At 45.6% G+C, this 18,286-nt stretch overlaps 2 protein-coding genes across 2 annotated transcripts in view; both read right to left on the bottom strand.

Annotated features, from left to right (window-relative positions):
- LOC117658270 (uncharacterized) overlaps positions 1–15,443 on the bottom strand; it is a 35,939-nt gene extending 20,496 nt beyond the window's left edge. The window contains exon 1 of the mRNA XM_060684266.2: positions 15,339–15,443. The gene's annotated coding sequence lies outside the window, so the exon portion shown is untranslated. The remainder of the gene's footprint in view (positions 1–15,338) is intronic.
- Positions 2,029–15,449, bottom strand: LOC117659945 (uncharacterized). Its single transcript, XM_087885174.1, has 7 exons — positions 15,339–15,449; positions 14,073–14,500; positions 13,311–13,425; positions 12,857–12,924; positions 10,331–10,460; positions 5,773–7,667; positions 2,029–2,432 (listed from the first exon to the last, which is right to left on the bottom strand). The coding sequence occupies exons 2-7, from the start codon at positions 14,487–14,489 to the stop codon at positions 2,172–2,174; spliced, it is 2,886 nt and encodes a 961-aa protein (XP_087741300.1). The 5' UTR covers positions 14,490–14,500; positions 15,339–15,449; the 3' UTR covers positions 2,029–2,171.
- Between the last annotated feature and the right edge of the window lie 2,837 nt (positions 15,450–18,286).

Below are 18,286 nucleotides of genomic sequence, written 5' to 3'. Positions count from 1 at the left end.
TAAATAAAATGAACCTATATACCACGGGTTTCAAACTCCCCGCATGACATTACCATTATGTGATGCATTGCATTCCCTATTCGCGGAGCTGGGAGATGGGCGTGTCCTGCATGTGATGCAATCAGCCCGTGAGCCGCCAGTTTAACACTGCTATATACTGTATATACAGATACATTCAAAACCCTTTTTCAGAGTTCAGTCCGTAAATTGGAAATCCATACATAGAACCCATTAAATCAATAGTTAGCACACATTCTCACCCAAATGTATCTTTGTTTTGGGGATTCTCCAGTCTATGAATCATACTATGGGAAAAAAGACTATGGGGGGTGCTGAAGCCCTTTCCACATTCCAAGCATCTATATGGATTCTCCCTTGTGTGGATCCTTCAATGGCGTGTAAGATGACTGCTTGTACTGAAGTCCTTTCCACATTCTTTCCATGCTCTTTAACATCTTCATCGATGAATTGGATGAGGGGATAGATGGAGAACTCATCAAATTTGCAGATGACACCAAGCTGGCAGGAATACCCAACACTCCAGAAGATAGGCTCAAGATACAGAAGGATCTTGACAAACATTGGGCGCTATCTAACAAAATGAAATTCAACAGTGAAAAAAAGCAAAGTTCTACATTTAGGGAAGAAAAACAAAATGCACAGGTACCATATATGTGGTACCTTGCTCAATAGTAGTAACTGTGAGAGGGATCTTGGAGTCCTAGTGGACAACCATTTAAATATGAGCCAGCAGTGTGCAGCAGCTGCCAAAAAAGGCAACACAGTTCTGGGCTGCATAAACAGAGGGATAGAATCAAGATCATGTGGTGTTAATACCACTTTATAATGACTTGGTAAGGCCACACTTGGAATATTGCATTCAGTTTTGGTTGCCATGATGTAAAAAAGATGTGGAGACTCTAGAAAGAGTGCAGAGAAGAGCAACAAAGATGACTAGGGGACTGGAGGCTAAAACATATGAAGAACGGCTGGGTATGTCTAGTTTAATGAAAAGAAGGACTAGGGGATATATGATAGCAATGTTCCGATATCTCAGGGGTTGCCACAAAGAAGAGGGAGTCAAACTATTCTTCAAAGCACCTGAGGGTAGAACAAGAAGCAATGGGTGGAAACTAATCAAGGAGAGAAGCAAGTTAAGAACTACCGTATTTTCCGGCGTATAAGACGACTGGGCGTATAAGACGACCCCCTACTTTTCCTGTTAAAATATAGGGTTTGGGCTATACTCGCCGTATAAGACTATCCCTCTTCCAACGCACACCAAATAAAAATGAAAAAAACATCAACTGGCTCACCCACAATATAAAAGCAGCTGTGCTAGACCCAAAATGGCCCCTGAAACAAGCAGGAACCTCACACAGCCCCCAAAAGCCCCAAAAAACAACTTTCACGCTTTACACACACACAACACAACACAATACAACACAACTGGCTCATCCACAATGTAAAAGTAGCTGTGCTAGACCCAAAATGGCCCCTGCAACAAGCAGGAACTTCACACAGCCACAAAAAGCCCAAAAACCCAACTTTCACACTTTACACACACAAAATTCCACATACAGCTTTGTGAGATTTTGTGTTTTTGTGTAGTTAGAGTGAAACACTACAGAAACACACTAAATCTCAGAAAGCTGCACAAATATTATTTTATTTTATTTTATTTTATTTTTATATGAAAGCTAAATTTAAAACTTCCTAAACTTTAAATGGCTAGGTCTAAAAAAGAACTTAAAAAAAACCCAATTAACTATTTTTTTTTAAAGATCCCAAAGGGGAAAAAAACTTACGTACCCAATAGAACAGGGGTCTCCAACCTTGGCAACTTTAAGACTTGTAGACTTCAACTCCCACAATTCCTCAGCCAGCTTTGTTGGCTGAGGAATTCTGGGAGTTGAAGTCCACAACTCCCTGCCTGCTTGGTTGTAGGCAGGGAGTTGCTTGCTGATGGAATGGATTCAGGCAAGCGAAGCAAGGCAAGCAGCTAAGGCAGTGGTTCTCAACCTTCCTAATGCCGCGACCCTTTAATACAGTTCCTCATGTTGTGGTGACCCTCAACAATAAAGTTATTCCTAAAACCATCAAAAATATGTGTTTTCCGATGGTCTTAGGCCAGGGGTCCCCAACCTTTTGGACCTCAGGGACCACCAACTTCATAATTTTAAATTTCGCAGACCACTAATACGAATCCAGTGCCCCGCTTGCTGAAGCACCTGGACTCCCAGTACGGGATGGGGTCCTTCAGGCACTCTCCATCCTCTCTGTCTCTCTCTCTCTCTGTCTCCCACTCTTTCTCTCTCATTCTCTCTTTCTCTCTCTCTCATTTTTGCTTTCTCTCTCTCTCCCTCTTTCTTTCTCTCCCACTCTTTCTCATTCTCTCTTTCTCTCTCCCCCTCTCTCATTCTCTTTCTCTCTCCCCCTCTTTCTCATTCTTTCTTTCCCCCACTCTTTCCCTTTCTCTCCCCTCTTTCTCATTCTTTCTCTCTCTCTCCCACTCTTTCTCTCTCATTCTCTTTCTCCCCCCTTTCTCTCTCTCTTTCTCCCACTCTCTTTCTCTCCCCCCCACTCTCTCTCATTCTCTCTTTCTCTCTGTCCCCCTTTCTCTCCCCCCCTTTCTCTTTCTCCCTCCTGCTCTTTCTCTTTCTCTCTCTCCCACTCTTTCTCTCTCATTCTGATTCTCTCACTCTGATTCTCTTTCATTTTCTCTCCCTCTCTCTCATTCTCTCTCTGATTCTTTGGTTCTCTTTGATTCTGTCTCTTTCTCTGTCTCTCATTCTCTCTCTCTCACTCTCTCTCTCTGATTCTCTCTGTCTCTCTCATTCTCTTTCATTCTGTCTTTCTCTCTCTTTCATTCTTTGTCTCTTTCTCTCTCTGTCTTATTCTGATTCTCTCTTTCTCTCTCATTCTCTCTCTCTCTCATCTCATGGGCCAGCCAGTGTCTTGGGGCTGAGAGGAAGTCAAGCATCTCCCTGAGAGACTGAGGGCCGGAAGAAGTGTGGGAGCGAAGCACTACTTGAACTTGTGCGGCATGAGCATTCGCCTTGGTATATTTGCGCCAGCCGATGGCCAAGGCAGCCCTCATCTGTCTGCTGAAAGTGCAGCATCAGGATTCTGCCTTGCTATATTTGTGGCGCAAGGCAGCCTTTGTTTCCTGCTGCTTGGGACTCAGAGCGGTAAATAGCGTCTGATCCGGAGAGCTGCTGGATTTTGCTCTCTAATCCGGATGCCAAATCGGCCCTCTGCAAACTCTCGTCTCTCGAGGAGCGCTCCCTGAAGCGGGGCTGGAAACTTTGGTTGGACTGCTTGAGAGGAGAGCTTGCAGGGGGGCGATCTGGTGTCTGCAATGGAGAGCGGCATCCGGCTTTTTCTCTCCGCTGTAAGAGCGCTGTAAGAACGGCAGCCCTCATCTCCTAATGTTTGGGACTCGGAGCGGTAAATGGTGACTGGTCCAGGGAGCAGCTGGATTTTGCAGTCCCAAGCATTAGGAGATGAGGGCTGCCACTCTTACAGCGCTCTTACAGCGGAGAGAAAAAACCGGATGCCGCTCTCCATTGCAGACATCAGATCGCCCCCCTGCAAGCTCTCCTCTCTCAAGCAGTCCAACCAAAGTTTCCAGCCCCGCTTCAGGGAGCGCTCCTCGAGAGACGAGAGTTTGCAGGGGCCCGATTTGGCATCCGGATTAGAGAGCAAAATCCAGCAGCTCTCCGGATCAGACGCCATTTACCACTCTGAGTCCCAGGCAGCAGGAAACAAAGGCTGCCTTGCGCCACTCCTGACACAAATATACCAAGGCGGAATGCTGCTGCCGTACAAATGAAAGTTGTGCTTCACTCCCACAGCTTCCAGCCATCGCAAACGCCGCTTCTTCCCGCTTCTGCCGCCCCCTCCCCCACCGCCACAACAGCACCATTCATTCCGGATGGCGAGGGCTGCGCTCGTTTTTCTGTATTGCACCACCATCAAAACCCCTGTGAAAGGGTTGTTTGACCCCCCAACCACTGAGCTAAGGTAAGCAAGCCAGGAAAATGCGCTGCGCACTCCCACCCTTTGCCTGCGAGCCCGGACGCTGATCCGGACGGCTGCAGAATGAACTGGGCACCGGCTGTCATGTCTTTTCTGCTGTGCGGGGTTTGGCACCTGGGCTCCCGGGGTTTAAGCCTCTGGGCCAGCCCGTGCTGCTCCAGGATGTTCACTTCGGGCTCCTTGGAATCGCTGCCAGGCGGTTCTTCCCGTTGGGGCGATGGTGGGTGGCAGCGATCGGCGTCGCTTGGACTGCGGGAGCCACGGCGGACTCCTTCCCCACGAGGTATTGCTCTGCATTTCACCACCTCTTCCAGGCTCGCAGCCACCCACCATCGCCCCAACGGGAAGAACCACCCGGCAGCGATTCCAAGGAGCCTGAAGCTAACATCCTGGAGCAGCACGGGCTGGCCCGGAGGCTTAAACCCCGGGAGCATAGGTGCCGAACCCCGCACAGCAGAAAAGACATGACAGCCGGTGCCCAGTTCGTTCTGCAGCCGTCCGGATCGGCGCCAAGCCAGGAAAATGCGCTGCGCACTCCCACCCTTTGCCTGCGAGCCCGGACGCTGATCCGGATGGCTGCAGAAGGAACTGGGCACCGGCTGTCATGTCTTTTCTGCTGTGCGGGATTCGGCACCTGGGCTCCCGGGGTTTAAGCCTCTGGGCCAGCCCGTGCTGCTCCAGGATGTTCGCTTCGGGCTCCTTGGAATCGCTGCCGGGCGGTTCTTCCCGTTGGGGCGATGGTGGGTGGCTGCGATCAGCGTCGATCACTGCGCACTCCCACCCTTCGCCTGCGAGCCCAGGTGCCAATCTTCTTGGACTGCGGGAGCCACGGCGGTGCTGGCCGGGCTGGGTCTGGTGCGGTGGGCGGAGATGAAGGAGCAGCCTCGGCGGCAGCAGCAGCACCAATTACAACGGGAAAAGCCGTGGGGAAAGGAGGACGAGGAAGATCTGGCAAGGCGGTGCGAGCACTTCATGGCTCCTCCAGTGAGCGGATTGCGAGAGCTGCGCGACTGGGGCAGAGACATGCGAAGTCGCATGGAGCTTCTCATAATGGAGACTCAGAGCCAGGTGTGCAAGGCACTGGCCCAGGTCGACCGCGCCGCCGCTTTCACCGTGGACTGCTGGGAAAGGAAGGAAGGTGACCCGAATTCCGGGGTAGAGTGGGGACGCGTTCCTTTCTCGTGGGCCGCGCACTGCCTGGCACCTCTTGTAGGTTGGAACTAATTCAGAGTACAGCTTCCCCTCAATGTTGCCGGCGCTCCCAAAGTGTCATCGGTCAGCGCCAGCAACTCAGATTCGGGTACCCGGCGTATAAGACGACCCCCGACTTTTGAGATGATTTTCCTGGGTTAAAAAGTCGTCTTATACGCCGGAAAATACGGTAAGGAGAAATTTCCTGACAATTAGAACAATTAATAAATGGAACAACTTGCCTGCAGAAGTTGTGAATGCCCCAATACTGGAAATTTTTAAGAAGATATTGGATAACCATTTCCCTGAAGTGGTGCAGGGTTTCCTGCCTGGGCAGGGGGTTGGACTAGAAGACCTCCAAGGTCCTTTCCAACTCTGTTATTCTATTCTATTCCATTCCATTCCATTCCATTCCATTCCATTCCATTCCATTCCATTCCATTCCATTCCATTCCATTCCAATTCTACTCTATTCTACTCTACTCTACTCTACTCTACTCTACTCTACTCTACTCTACTCTACTCTACTCTACTCTACTCTACGCATTTATATGGCTTCTCCCCTGTGTGGATCCATTGATGGGATGTAAGTTGACTGTTTCTTCTGAAGCTCTTTCCACACTCCATGCATTTATATGGCTTCTCCCCTGTGTGGATCCATTGATGGGATGTAAGTTGACTGTTTCTTCTGAAGCCCTTTCCACACTCCATGCATTTATATGGCTTCTCCCCTGTGTGGATCCTTTGATGGGATGCAAGTTCACTGCTTGTTCTGAAGCCCTTTCCACACTCCATGCATTTATATGGCTTCTCCCCTGTGTGGATCCATTGATGGGATGTAAGTTGACTGTTTCTTCTGAAGCCCTTTCCACACTCCATGCATTTATATGGCTTCTCCCCTGTGTGGATCCTTTGATGGGATGCAAGTTCACTGCTTGTTCTGAAGCCCTTTCCACACTCCATGCATTTATATGGCTTCTCCCCTGTGTGGATCCTTTGATGGGATGCAAGTTCATTCCTTGTTCTGAAGCCCTTTCCACACTCCATGCAATTATATGGCTTCTCCCCTGTGTGGATCCATTGATGGGATGTAAGTTGACTGCTTCTTCCGAAGCCCTTTCCACACTCAATGCATTTATATGGCTTCTCCCCTGTGTGGATCCTTTGATGGCATATAAGATGACTGTTTCTTCTGAAGCCCTTTCCACACTCCATGCATTTATATGGCTTCTCCCCTGTGTGGATCCTTTGATGGGTTGTAAGTTGACTGTTTCTTCTGAAGCCCTTTCCACACTCCATGCATTTATATGGCTTCTCCCCTGTGTGGATCCTTTGATGGGATGCAACTCCATTCCTTGTTCTGAAGCCCTTTCCACACTCCATGCAATTATATGGCTTCTCTCCTGTGTGGATCCTTTGATGGGTTGTAAGTTGACTGTTTCTTCTGAAGCCCTTTCCACACTCCATGCATTTATATGGCTTCTCCCCTGTGTGGATCCTTTGATGGGATGCAACTCCATTCCATGTTCTGAAGCCTTTTCCACACTCCATGCAATTATATGGCTTCTCTCCTGTGTGGATCCTTTGATGGGATGCAACTCCATTCCTTGTTCTGAAGCCCTTTCCACACTCCATGCATTTACATGGCTTCTCCCCTGTGTGGATCCATTGATGGGATGCAAGTTCATTGCTTGTTCTGAAGCCCTTTTCACACTCCATGCATTTATATGGCTTCTCCCTTGTGTGGATCCTTTGATGGGATTTAAGATGACTGTTTCTTCTGAAACCCTTTCCACACTCCATGCATTTATATGGCTTCTCCCCTGTGTGGATCCTTTGATGGGATTTAAGATGACTGTTTCTTCTGAAGCCCTTTCCGCACTCCATGCATTTATATGGCTTCTCCCCTGTGTGGATCCTTTGATGGGATAAAAGTTCATTCCTTGTCCTGAAGCCCTTTCCACACTCCATGCAATTATATGACTTCTCCCTCGTGCATGTCCTTTTATTAACAATCTTGTTTCCATGTTCATTACATTTATTTGACTTCTCTCCAATGTGGAAATTTTTCTGTGACTCAAGAGACCCATTTTCTTGAGAAAGTGGGAATATCCAACTGTAATTTTTTCCTTCATCTTTCCATATATTGGCTGGTTCTTTGGTTTGTGATGGACAGGGTCCATTTACATCTAATGTGTCTTTGAAGAGACTTACACTTTTCCCAATATATTGCTTCTTTAGTTTTCCTCGTTGATCAATAAAGCCCTGCATCTGAGCATCAATCGAAGATGATGAGCTTTCGTTATTCCAGTTATTTGACAGGTTTCTCTCCTGCCTTTGGAATTCTATTTGAATTGCAGGTTTCTCCATTACGTCTCCTTGTCTAAACACTTTGATTAGTTCTCCAGAGTCTTTATTGTCATTCTCATTCTCACCTTCAAAGGGAAAGAGAAATGAAAGTGAGAGAAAGTTTAGGGAAAAAGATCACTCTGTCAGAAGTTATATTAATTGCCTTCAGGTATTGTGCCAAATTCTAATATATACTGCATATTTGTATCCTTAACAGTGGCATGTTATCATTATCATAGAAATGATAATATCTCTACTGATGAGGCATAAAACCTTGAAAAAGACATTAAGTCAAAAAACTTGAATGATATAGAAGGATCTGGGCCGAAATAGTTGAAATCTGTGTGATGGAGTTTGGCATTACCTCAAACTAAGGAATTACTTTGTCACTAAAAAGTTTAAATAGAAACACAAAAACAGATGGGATTGGATACATCTAAGCAGAATGCCATAGACCAGTGGTTCTCAACCTTCCTAATGCCGCGACCCTTTAATACAGTTCCTCATGTTGTGGTGACCCCGAACCAGGGGTGGGTTCTAAATTTTTTTTACTACCGGTTCTGTGGGTGTGGCTTATTTTGTGGGCATGGCTTGGAGGTCATGTGACCGGGTGGGCGTGTCTAGCTGGTCATGTGACCGGGTGGCCATGGCTATGTGTATAGGGACTACTCAGAGGGCTGAAAAAAGTCATTTCTGACAGGTCCTCACACTTTTGAGTGGTCCTCACACTTATGACCATCCTCACATTTATGCCTGTGTAGCATTCTTAACAACCATGTCACTCATTTCACAACTGCTTCTCTTCAACATGGTATAAGATAGGGCAAAAAACAGAAAATGTGACGACAGTCGTAAATTCGAGGACTGGTCAAAAGTGCGAGGACCAGTCAAAAATAACTTTTTCAGCCCTCTGAGTAGTCCATATGCATAAAAGGATACAGCAATAGAGAGGGATGAAGGAAGGGAAGGGAAATTAGAATAGGAGTGAAGGTAAGAGAGGGAGGAAGAGAGGAGGAGAAGGAGAAAGAGGAAGTAGGGAGAAGAAAAAGAGGGGGGGAAGAGAAAGTAAGTAAGAAAGAAAAGACAGAGGTGGTAGGTTTGAGGAGAAAGATTGCTGTACAATAAAAAAGATGAAAGGGAAGAAAGCCAACCCCAAACAAATATAAAGATATTAAGATAAAGAATGAATTGTTAAACTTTAAAGAATAAAAGAGAACAAATAGGAATAAATAGCAATAATTAGAAACACACATACAAATATACAACGTATTTTTTTTGAACAGAGTATTTGGCCGGTCCACAAATTTAAACAGTTGTAGGAGGTTAGCACCCACCCCTTTCCTAGAAGAATGAAATATTTTGGGAAATATTAAAAAGGCAGAATATTATATTTCCCTGGATGAGAAATGGAGAAGCATATTTTACAGACAAAGCAGCTCGCACCTTCCTGCCCCCCACCCTTTGTTAATGGGCCAGAGGCAGAAAGTCAATCATTTGTCAAAGGACATTTGCAACACAATAGCAACAGAAACTAACACAATGGACCCCATCAAGCCATGTGATCCTGTCCACCATTAAACCATCTTTCCAAGCAGTCTCCATGTTTCCAGTGTCTTTTTCCCCACTTGGAGCAGAACCCTGAAGGATATTTCTTCCAACACAGTATTTAATCATTTCAATTAAATTTACAATTTCTATATTTCCTTTTTACCATATTTATTCCTCATCTATTTTTAAAAAAAACCAATATTACCCTTCATCCTCATCTCTAATCTTAATCAAATTCAATTTTTCTCTTCTATATTATACCCCTTCGCATTGTCATCTATTTTTATATCCATCCTCACATTGGTTAATTATGTAATACAGTTGTTTAATACAAATTCAACATTTTAATATAAATCAATTAGTTATATAACTATCTTTTTTGTATATTAATCAATATGAACATGAATATTCCAATTATTTCCATGCAATCCAATTTCTTACAAATCCATTAATTATATTTACCAATAATAATAAACCAAATAATTTCCCCCATATATTCCTCCAAACCACAACTTAACCATTTCTGCTTTCAACACAATATACAATTAATAGTATCTCAATTATTACAATTCCCTAGTTAAATAGAGCTTTTTTTCTTTTGTGTTTTAAAATCTTGAACCTCCTCTTGCCCTAAATTTCCCATTGTTTGCAGTTTTGTACCTACCTTTTTTGGTGAGGAAAAAGAAAAAGAAATCTCTCTGCCTCATTTTGTCATGTTGCAGCAAAGACCCTGCTTTCGCTTTCTCTTTTCAGCATAGCTAGAGGGAAAAAAATTTGCTCCAGGAATTTATCTCTTTGCAGCTAGCTCTTTGAAGCCCCGCAGCAAGAATTTAAAGTTTTTTTCCCTCTAGCCATCAGCTTGGACTCCAGAGGCAGCAATAGATTGGGAGTGGGCGGCGGCAACCGGGCGATCCAACAGAGGCAGAGGGTGAGGGTGAGTGAAGGCATGGGGGGGGCGAGAGAGGGCTTTGGCGACCCCTGTGAAATGGCCGTTCGACCCCCAAAGGGGTCGCGACCCCCAGGTTGAGAACCGCTGCCATAGACCCATCTCCTTCCTAGGAGCAGTAGAAAAACAGAACTTTTCCTTCTCCCTCTGAAGAGGGGATATCTATTTAGAGATATTTTCAAAAGAACTAACTAATGGCATCTAACTACAAAATGTCTTCCTGAACTCTCTGATTGGAGAGTAGGAAACCCTTACCAAGAGAGACCACGTTCTTATAATTCTCCAGCATGACTTCCCAATGCAGAGCTCTTTGGTGAGGATCCAGCTGAGACCACTCCTCCTCGGGGAAATCAACAGCCACCTCCTCAAAGGACACAAGACTCTCCTGAAAGGGGAAAAAAAAAGTACAGAAGAGACCAAGGAGGGACTGCAGGATCTTTCCTATTATTTAGAAATTCACAAAGCAAACATATACACTAAGGAAAGTAGTTATGCTTAGTAGGAATCCGTGTTTTAGATGACAAAATGGACAGAACAAAAGGCATGTGACTAAAAAAATATTTTAGGCAGGCTTTATCAACTTGACTGATTCTGCGTCATCAGGGAGGGTGGGGCAGTGGGCATTGCTGTCATAGGAGGTGTCTCGCATGTGCACGGGGCCAGATGGTGTCTGGAAGGAACTTTAGCCCGCGTGGGGGTGAGGGGAGGCATGCAATCCATCCCACCGTCTGTCTTTGTTTGCACAGTGTGTGCGGTGGAGCTGGAGGACCAGGGTGGAAAATGGGGGCTGAGAATGCAGGGATTGCGCTGTGGTGCCCCCCCACCCACCCCAACACTTACCTCGCCTCATAGCAGTGGCACTGACGGGGTGTACGTGATCAGGCCTACCAGAAGGGCTGTTGTGGACCCTCCACCCACTCTGTCCATCTTTGCTTGCCCACAGCTGCAACCAAGCAGGCAGCCTCACAGAACATCTAGTAGGCCGGATCGCATGCCTTCCGCACTCACCCCCACACCTCTAGTTGTCTTCCCTCACCTTGTGGAGGCACCAGCGACAAGTGGTGGGGCAAGTTGCTCTGCCTCACACTCCGCAAGCAAAGACAGGCGGTGGGATAGTGGCTGGAAACGATGGGGCTTTTCAACCCTCACTTCAGAAGGAAGGAGAGCAGTCACTTGAGGGCTGCCTCTTTGCCAGTCTGTTTCTTTCAGATTTGTCCCGGCCCTCCCATCCCCCCCCCCGTTTTTTAAAAATTTGATTTATATGCCGCCCTTCTCTGGAGACTCAGAGCGGCTTAAAATGCGTTAAGCAATAGCCTTCATCCTTTTGTATATTTATACAAAGTCAGCTTATTGCCCCCACAAACTGGGTCCTCAATTTGCCTACCTTAGAAAGGATGGAAGGCTGAGTCAACCTTGAGCCTGGGGAGATTCGAACTTGCAGTAATTGCAGGCAGCTGAATGTTAATAACAGGCTATTAGTCTGCTGCGCCACCAGGCCCTTTGAACCTTGGCCTCCCTCTTCAGAGGGTGTTAGAGGGCAAGGCTGGGCTAAAGCACAGAAGAAACATGGGAGAGAAGCCGCACAGTGAAGGACAAGGGGCTCGCCTGCCTCTCCATGGGACCTCTCTGGTAACATGGCATGCAAAAACTAAAGTGTAAAAGGCATTCTTTCCAAGTCAGCAGCAGCGCCAAAATCAAAACAAAGCACTGCGAGTCCGTGCGCCCTTCCCATTGGTTGCTCCGCTTTTAGGAAGCATTTCATCACCAGTGATGTTATTCAGATTACATCCTGGCATGTTTTGGAAGGGAGAAGGCACAGCTGCTGTTTCCCATGCTTGGCTTTGCGCAGCAAAGGTGAAAGATTACAGGATTTATTTTTTTATTTCCCTTCCAAAACATGCAGGGGCAGCAGTGGCAGCAGGCAGAGGCAGAGCCATGGGGTTGCCCACTTCGTGTCCAGCAGTGGCTGCAAGCACATTTCAGGCAGCTGCTGTAAGCCGAGTCCTGCTTTTCCCTTTTGACGAACTCACCACTCCCTTGCAGCAACTGGCATGAGCGACTGCCCGTGCTGCTGCTGGCTTCACAGGAGCTCTTTGCCCTCCTGTCAGCACTGCGCTTGGCCACCCTGCTTGGCTGCTCCAGCCTGGCGCAGGGCGAATCGGCCGAGATCTACGACCTCCAGAGCACCCTCCCACCACCGGCCTGCCAGAGCCCCTTTGCCAGCAGCCACAGGTGGAACCACACTGCCTTGTGCTGGCTGCGCGAGGCAGAATGGGCGTCACAGCTCCACCTGCAGCAGGGGGGCATTCCGGAAGTCATAGATCTGGGATTACTGACCTTGCAGCAGGCAGGAGCAGCCCAGCAGGACGGCCGAAAGAACCACTGCCAGGAGGCCAACAGCAGAAGTGGCAGCTGCTTGGCAACCAGTGGCCAAAAGTGTACTGCCAGCAGCAGGCCCAGCAAGCAGGGCAGGAGGAGACCAGGGTGTGCCAAAAAGTTGGGCCACTACGGCCGAAGGCAAGCAGACGGTGGGATGGAGAGGGCAGGGTTGGTGGACTCGCCACCTCCTTATGTGAAAAAAATAAGACACCCCCGAAAATAAGCCTGAGTGCTATTTCGTGGCCTAAGAGACTATAAGACCAGGTCTTATTTTTGGGTAAACATAGTAATTAGCAAAAGAGTTTTGTTTTTAAAATACTAGTCTTAAAAAAATTCCTGAAAAGAATCTCCTACCAAAAGCAGAGGAAATAAAAATCTAGTAAATGAATGTTCTTCTCTTACCCGAGTTGGAGGTTCAATCCTGGTTTCTGCTCCCCCAAAACAAAGAGTCAACTTCCTTCTATTCTTCCCTGTGAGGGAGACAGAATTTCAAAAAGCATCATGAGTAAAATGGGAGGAGGAATGCTATAGAGGAGAGGACACCGAGAAGATGAGAAAGTTAGGATTGATCAAATGACTGGATAAGTCAAAAAAGAGAGAGAGAGCAAATGTAAAAGCTCGTATGAAAATAAAAATAACAAACAGGCACTGTCAACAAGATAAATGATATAATAAGTCACTTTCTATATACATACATATAGTTATATATATTGAGTCTGTTTGTTTGGTTTTTTATTATTTTTACTGTTTTATTTTGTATATAAATGTATTTTGTATGATTTTACCTTTTTATGTTTAATAAAGTTTGTTTTAAAAAAAAAGGATTGATCAAAGGAGTGTAAGGCCCTTATATTACCTCCTGAGGTGTCCTGAATTGGGTCTCCCAGAGGGATTCCCCTGAAAAACAGTTCTTGAGGGAGATTTGACGGATGCCTCTTTCTCTCAGGATCTCTGATCTCCATTGCAAAGGACTTGAAATAGGAGAAAAGAATTAATGGACATCACACATCATGAAGTGGTTTCTTTTCCAGTGAACACCACTGCAAATTACTCGGTGTTGATCAATTAGGCGGGGAAGAAAGAAAGAAATCCCTGTGCAAAATCTTTCTTCTAGAATGGATAAGGGAACTACACAAAGATCAGTGAAGCATCTCCACATAGTATGCAAAGTACCAGGAAAGTCTGGTAAGAAGACTTCAAAATTTGAATACATTGATCCAAAGATGTAGTTGAAGAGTTTAATATTTGTATTAAATTATAATTTAAAATAAATCTTTTATAAAATGATGTATCCTTCTTGTTAACAATGATAAACTACCAAAGATATATATAAAAAAATTCAAATACATGTTCAAATAAATATGTAAAAATAAAACATTGAAGCTGTAATGTTATCATTTTATGTGACTGCGCTAAAAAAGTCAATGGTTTTCTTTCTTTCCCCCCCTTTCCCCTACACTTCTTTCCCTTCCCTTCCCACCCATTTCCTACTATTTTCATTTTTTTATATTTTATATCTTGATAAGCTTAATAAAACTATGAAATGGATACAAAAATATGAACTTCTTGCTTATTATATTTAACTTTTTCAAGGAATCCCAAGAGGAAATCTTCTCACCTGAAACTCAGCCTGCTCCTTCTCCTCCTCCGCCTGGCTCAGGAGGAAGCCTTCCACCAGGGCCACCGCCTGGGAGCTGGTCTCTGCTCCACACTCCCGCACCCAGCTCTCCATCTGCAGGGGCAGAAGCGCCAGGAACTGCTCCAGAACCACCAGGTCCAGCATCTGCGCTTTTGTGTGCTTTTCTGGTCTCAACCATCTACTACAAAAGTAGTGGAGTCGGCTGCAAAGTCCTCGGGGACCTTCATCCTCCCGATATTGGACGCTCCTGAAGTTCCAGGCGTGAACTTGTGAAACGATGGTTCCTTCTTCCAGCATCTTCTGCCCAGTTCTTGCCCAGATCTCCCCGTGGATTCCAGACTGAGCACCGGAAGGGCCTTTTCCAGTTCCCCCACTTGCTAAAGGAAGGCTTCCCATTCTTCTCGGTCCTAAAACACAATTCTAAATTAGTGGAAGGAAAGTTCTGTACCTCCAAATGCTTTTTCATTTCTTTAATGTATAAAGCTTTCTTAATCCTTTGTTCCTGGTTCTGGGCATTTTGGCCAGGACCCAGAGGTGAAATCCAGCAGGTTCTGAGAGGTTCTGGAGAACCGGTAGCGGAAATTTTGAGTAGTTCAGAGAACCAGCAAATACCACCTCTGGCTGGCTCCAGGAGTAGGGTGGGAATGGGGATTTTGCAGTATCCTTCCCCTGCCACGCCCACCAAGCCACACCAGGCCCAAGCCACGCCCAAAGAACTGGTAGTAAAAAAAATTGGATTTCACCACTGCCAGGAGCCCTTTTCCTTGGAGTACTCCAATAAAGAGCAATAGGAAAACTGTGCTTTGTGTCTGGCGTCCATCATTGGCTTCTGCACCAGGCTCAGACCCGAATTGGGGACAACAATCTGCCTCTCTTCCTTGCAAATATATTTCTTATTTCCGTCGTGAGATTTCCCATGCAAGCTCTCCCCTTACACAGGAGCCTTCACCAGGAAATGGGGTGCGAAGGACTCTCCAGGTTCCCCCACTTTCCTTTCCGAGGATCTGGATTTATTCCCCAGGGCAGCGTGCGTGGTCTCTGCTTTCCCCCATGCCTCTTACAACCATGGGAAAGCGGGGTTAGGAGGGAGGGAAACAGGGGGTCTCAGGAAGGGATCTCCCACTCCTCAAACCCCCTAAAACTGAACCTGGATGAGGACTAGGAAGGTTTCTCTTCCCTTTTTTAGAGTGAGAATCCTCTGCCTCCCTTTCTATAAGAAGAACACACAGACACACACACCCCTACCTTTTCCACTTCTGGATCCTTAGGACTTTCTGGCCGCCTTTATAACTTCCTGCAAAGCTCAAAGGGTTAAAGTGAGAGAGTCTAGTATCCTAGAAAGGCAAAAACTGAAAGATATCACTTTCTTCCTATTTTAACAGGGGCCCAAAGCTGAAGTGCCCCCCCTGGTGGATTTTCTGTGCACGGAAGGGGCTCCTGCAAAGAGAGGAGAAATGGTGCATTTCCCATGTGGGGCCAGGAAGGGGCTCCTTGATTGAGAAGCTTTTGGCAATGTTCTACTGTAGTAAATAGCCTTGTATTTAAAGTACTGGTATTAGGGGAAAAATTTCCTTACAAGAATCTCATTTAAATCTGTTGCTGAGGAAGTGTTGGAAGAAATATCCTTCTGGGTTCAGCTCCAAGTGGGGAAAAAGACACTGGAAACATGGAGACTGCTTGGAAAGATGGTTTAATGGTGGACAGGATCACATGGCTTGAGTTCCTGAACAGAAAAGGAGCAGATACAGCGAGTCTCCGGGTTTTATGCTCTCTCTGGCTTTGAACTTCCTGGGGCCCAGAAAGAGTATCCTGATTGGTTGTCAGACTCCCAAGGGGTGGGGGTCTTAGCTAGCCCTGCTGGCTGATGTAATCTTCCCAGGTCACGTGGTGAGTTTCTGTTGCTATTGTATTGCAGATGTCCTTTGACAAAAGTTGAGTTTCTGCCTCTGGCCCATTAACAAAAGGGTGGGGGCAGGAAGGTGGGAGCTGCTTTGTCTTTAAAACATGTTTTTTTTTTAATTTATTTACTTATTTATTTTTATATGCCAGCCTTCTCCGGAGACTCAGGGCAGCTTAAAATGCGTTAAGCAATAGCCTTCATACTTTTGTATATTTTATACAAAGTCAGCTTATTGCCCTCACAAACCGGGTCCTCATTTTACCCACCTTACAAAGGATGGAAGGCTGAGTCGACCTTGAGCCTGGTGAGCCTGCAGTAATTACAGGCAGCTGGATGTTAAATGCTGCCTTAGTAGGAGGCATTAGCCTCCTATGCCACTCAGGCTCCGAATGTTTCTCCATTTCTCAACCAGGGAAACATAATATTCTGCCTTTTTAATATTTCCTAAAATATTCCATTCTTCTAGGAAAGGGGTGGGTGCTAACCTCCTACAGAAGAAAGGAATAAGTCAACCGAAACAAGAAGGAAAGGTGACTGTACAATGTACCCCAGCTTGACTTTCCAAAAGAAAGGGAGAATACAAATCTAAAAAATGTCCTTGTCCTGCGTGAGTTGGAATTTTGACCACTATTTCAGCTCTACCATATGGATGAGTCAACTTCTTCCTACCCTTCCATGCTCAGTCAAGGACTATCTATAATATGTACGTCAGCCGATTTCCTGAGGGAAAGGGAAATAGTAATCTAGTTACTGAACGTCCTTTTCAATGCTTTTTCAAGTATAGCAATGTTCATTCTAGTCTAGAATACAAGAACAAGCCATTAATCCCTCAATAAACATTCAACAACACTCATCTCTGTTGGAAGAAATCTCCTTCTAGATTCTGCTCCAAGTGGGGAAAAAGACACTGGAAACATGGAGACTGCTTGGAAAGATGGTTTAATGGTGGACAGGATCACATGGCTTGAGTTCCTGAACAGAAAAGGGGCAGATACAGTAAATCCTCAGGTTTTTATGCTCTCTCTGGCTCTGCATTTCTTGGGGCCCTGAAAGAGTATCCTGATTGGTTGTCAGACTCCCAGGGGGTGGGGGTCTTAGCTAGCCTTGCTGGCTGATGGTCACATGTGCTTCCCAGGTCACATGTGGTGAGTTTCTGCTGCTATTGTGTAGAGGGCTAATCCTATCTTTGTTGGATCTTTGGCAATTCCTACTATGGCTCTGCCTGAAGGAGGCAGATCTTTGTTATGTAGCATAGACTGGCCCAGGCCTTAATGGCCCATTGACAAGGGGTGGGGGGCAGGAAGGTGGGAGCTGCTTTGTCTGTAAAATATGCTTCTCCATTTCTCATCCAGGGAAATATAATATTCTGCCTAATATTCTGACACCCTAATGGAAGACAATATATGTTATAGTATGATGGATGTTATTGTATATCTGTTTATATGTTACTGCATATTTGTTAATATATATATGACTATAATGATGATGATGATGATGATGTTTGTACATTCACATGTTAACATCTTGGACACCTAGAGAGGACACTGCTCAACATAGAAAGGAGATGTATGATATAAAACAATAAAAAAATATTTTAAAAAGAAGAAGAAGTTATCTTGGGACAAACCAACCTCTGTTAGCAGCATGCTGACAAGTACATTAGAGAACAGACATCCTTCTATTTTTCAGCCAAGCCACAAGTTCAACCAATTCCTCTCACAGAATTCACTGCACATTACCCATTTGCCTTGTCCCTTCATAGGCTACTTTAGTGACAACCTCCCCTGTGATGGCAACCAAGGTCATTTATTTATTTATTTATTATTTATTTATTTATTTATTTATTTATTCAATTTTTATACTGCCCTTCTCCCAAAGGACTCAGGGTGGTGTACAGCCACGATAAAACAATGTAAGATACAAAATTTAAAAACAATTAAAACAAATTAAATACTTTTGGCCCTTCCGTTAAAAACCCACAAGTTTAAAACACCCCCATCCAAATTCTTTTTAAGCCAGTCCACCCTGTTGAAATAGCAGAGTCTTAAGGGCATGGCGAAAGGTACGCAGGTTGGGAATCATACGTATCCCTGGGGGCAGTTCATTCCAGAGGGCGGGTGACCCCACAGAGAAGGCTCTCCCCCTGGGGGTCGCCAGTCTACATTGTTTAATCGACGGCACCCTGAGGAGTCCCTCTCTGTGGGAGCGTGTTGGAGGCTATTGGTGGCAGAAGGCAATCCCGTAAGTATCCAGGTCCTAAGCCATGGAGCGCTTTAAAGGTGGTAACCAACAC

Source organism: Pantherophis guttatus, chromosome 2 (assembly GCF_059756535.1).
Source record: "Pantherophis guttatus breed Tessera chromosome 2, ASM5975653v1, whole genome shotgun sequence".
Taxonomy (NCBI): domain Eukaryota; kingdom Metazoa; phylum Chordata; class Lepidosauria; order Squamata; family Colubridae; genus Pantherophis; species Pantherophis guttatus.
The sequence above is the reverse complement of the archived record's forward strand: the minus strand, read 5'-3'. Positions and strand labels throughout refer to the sequence as shown.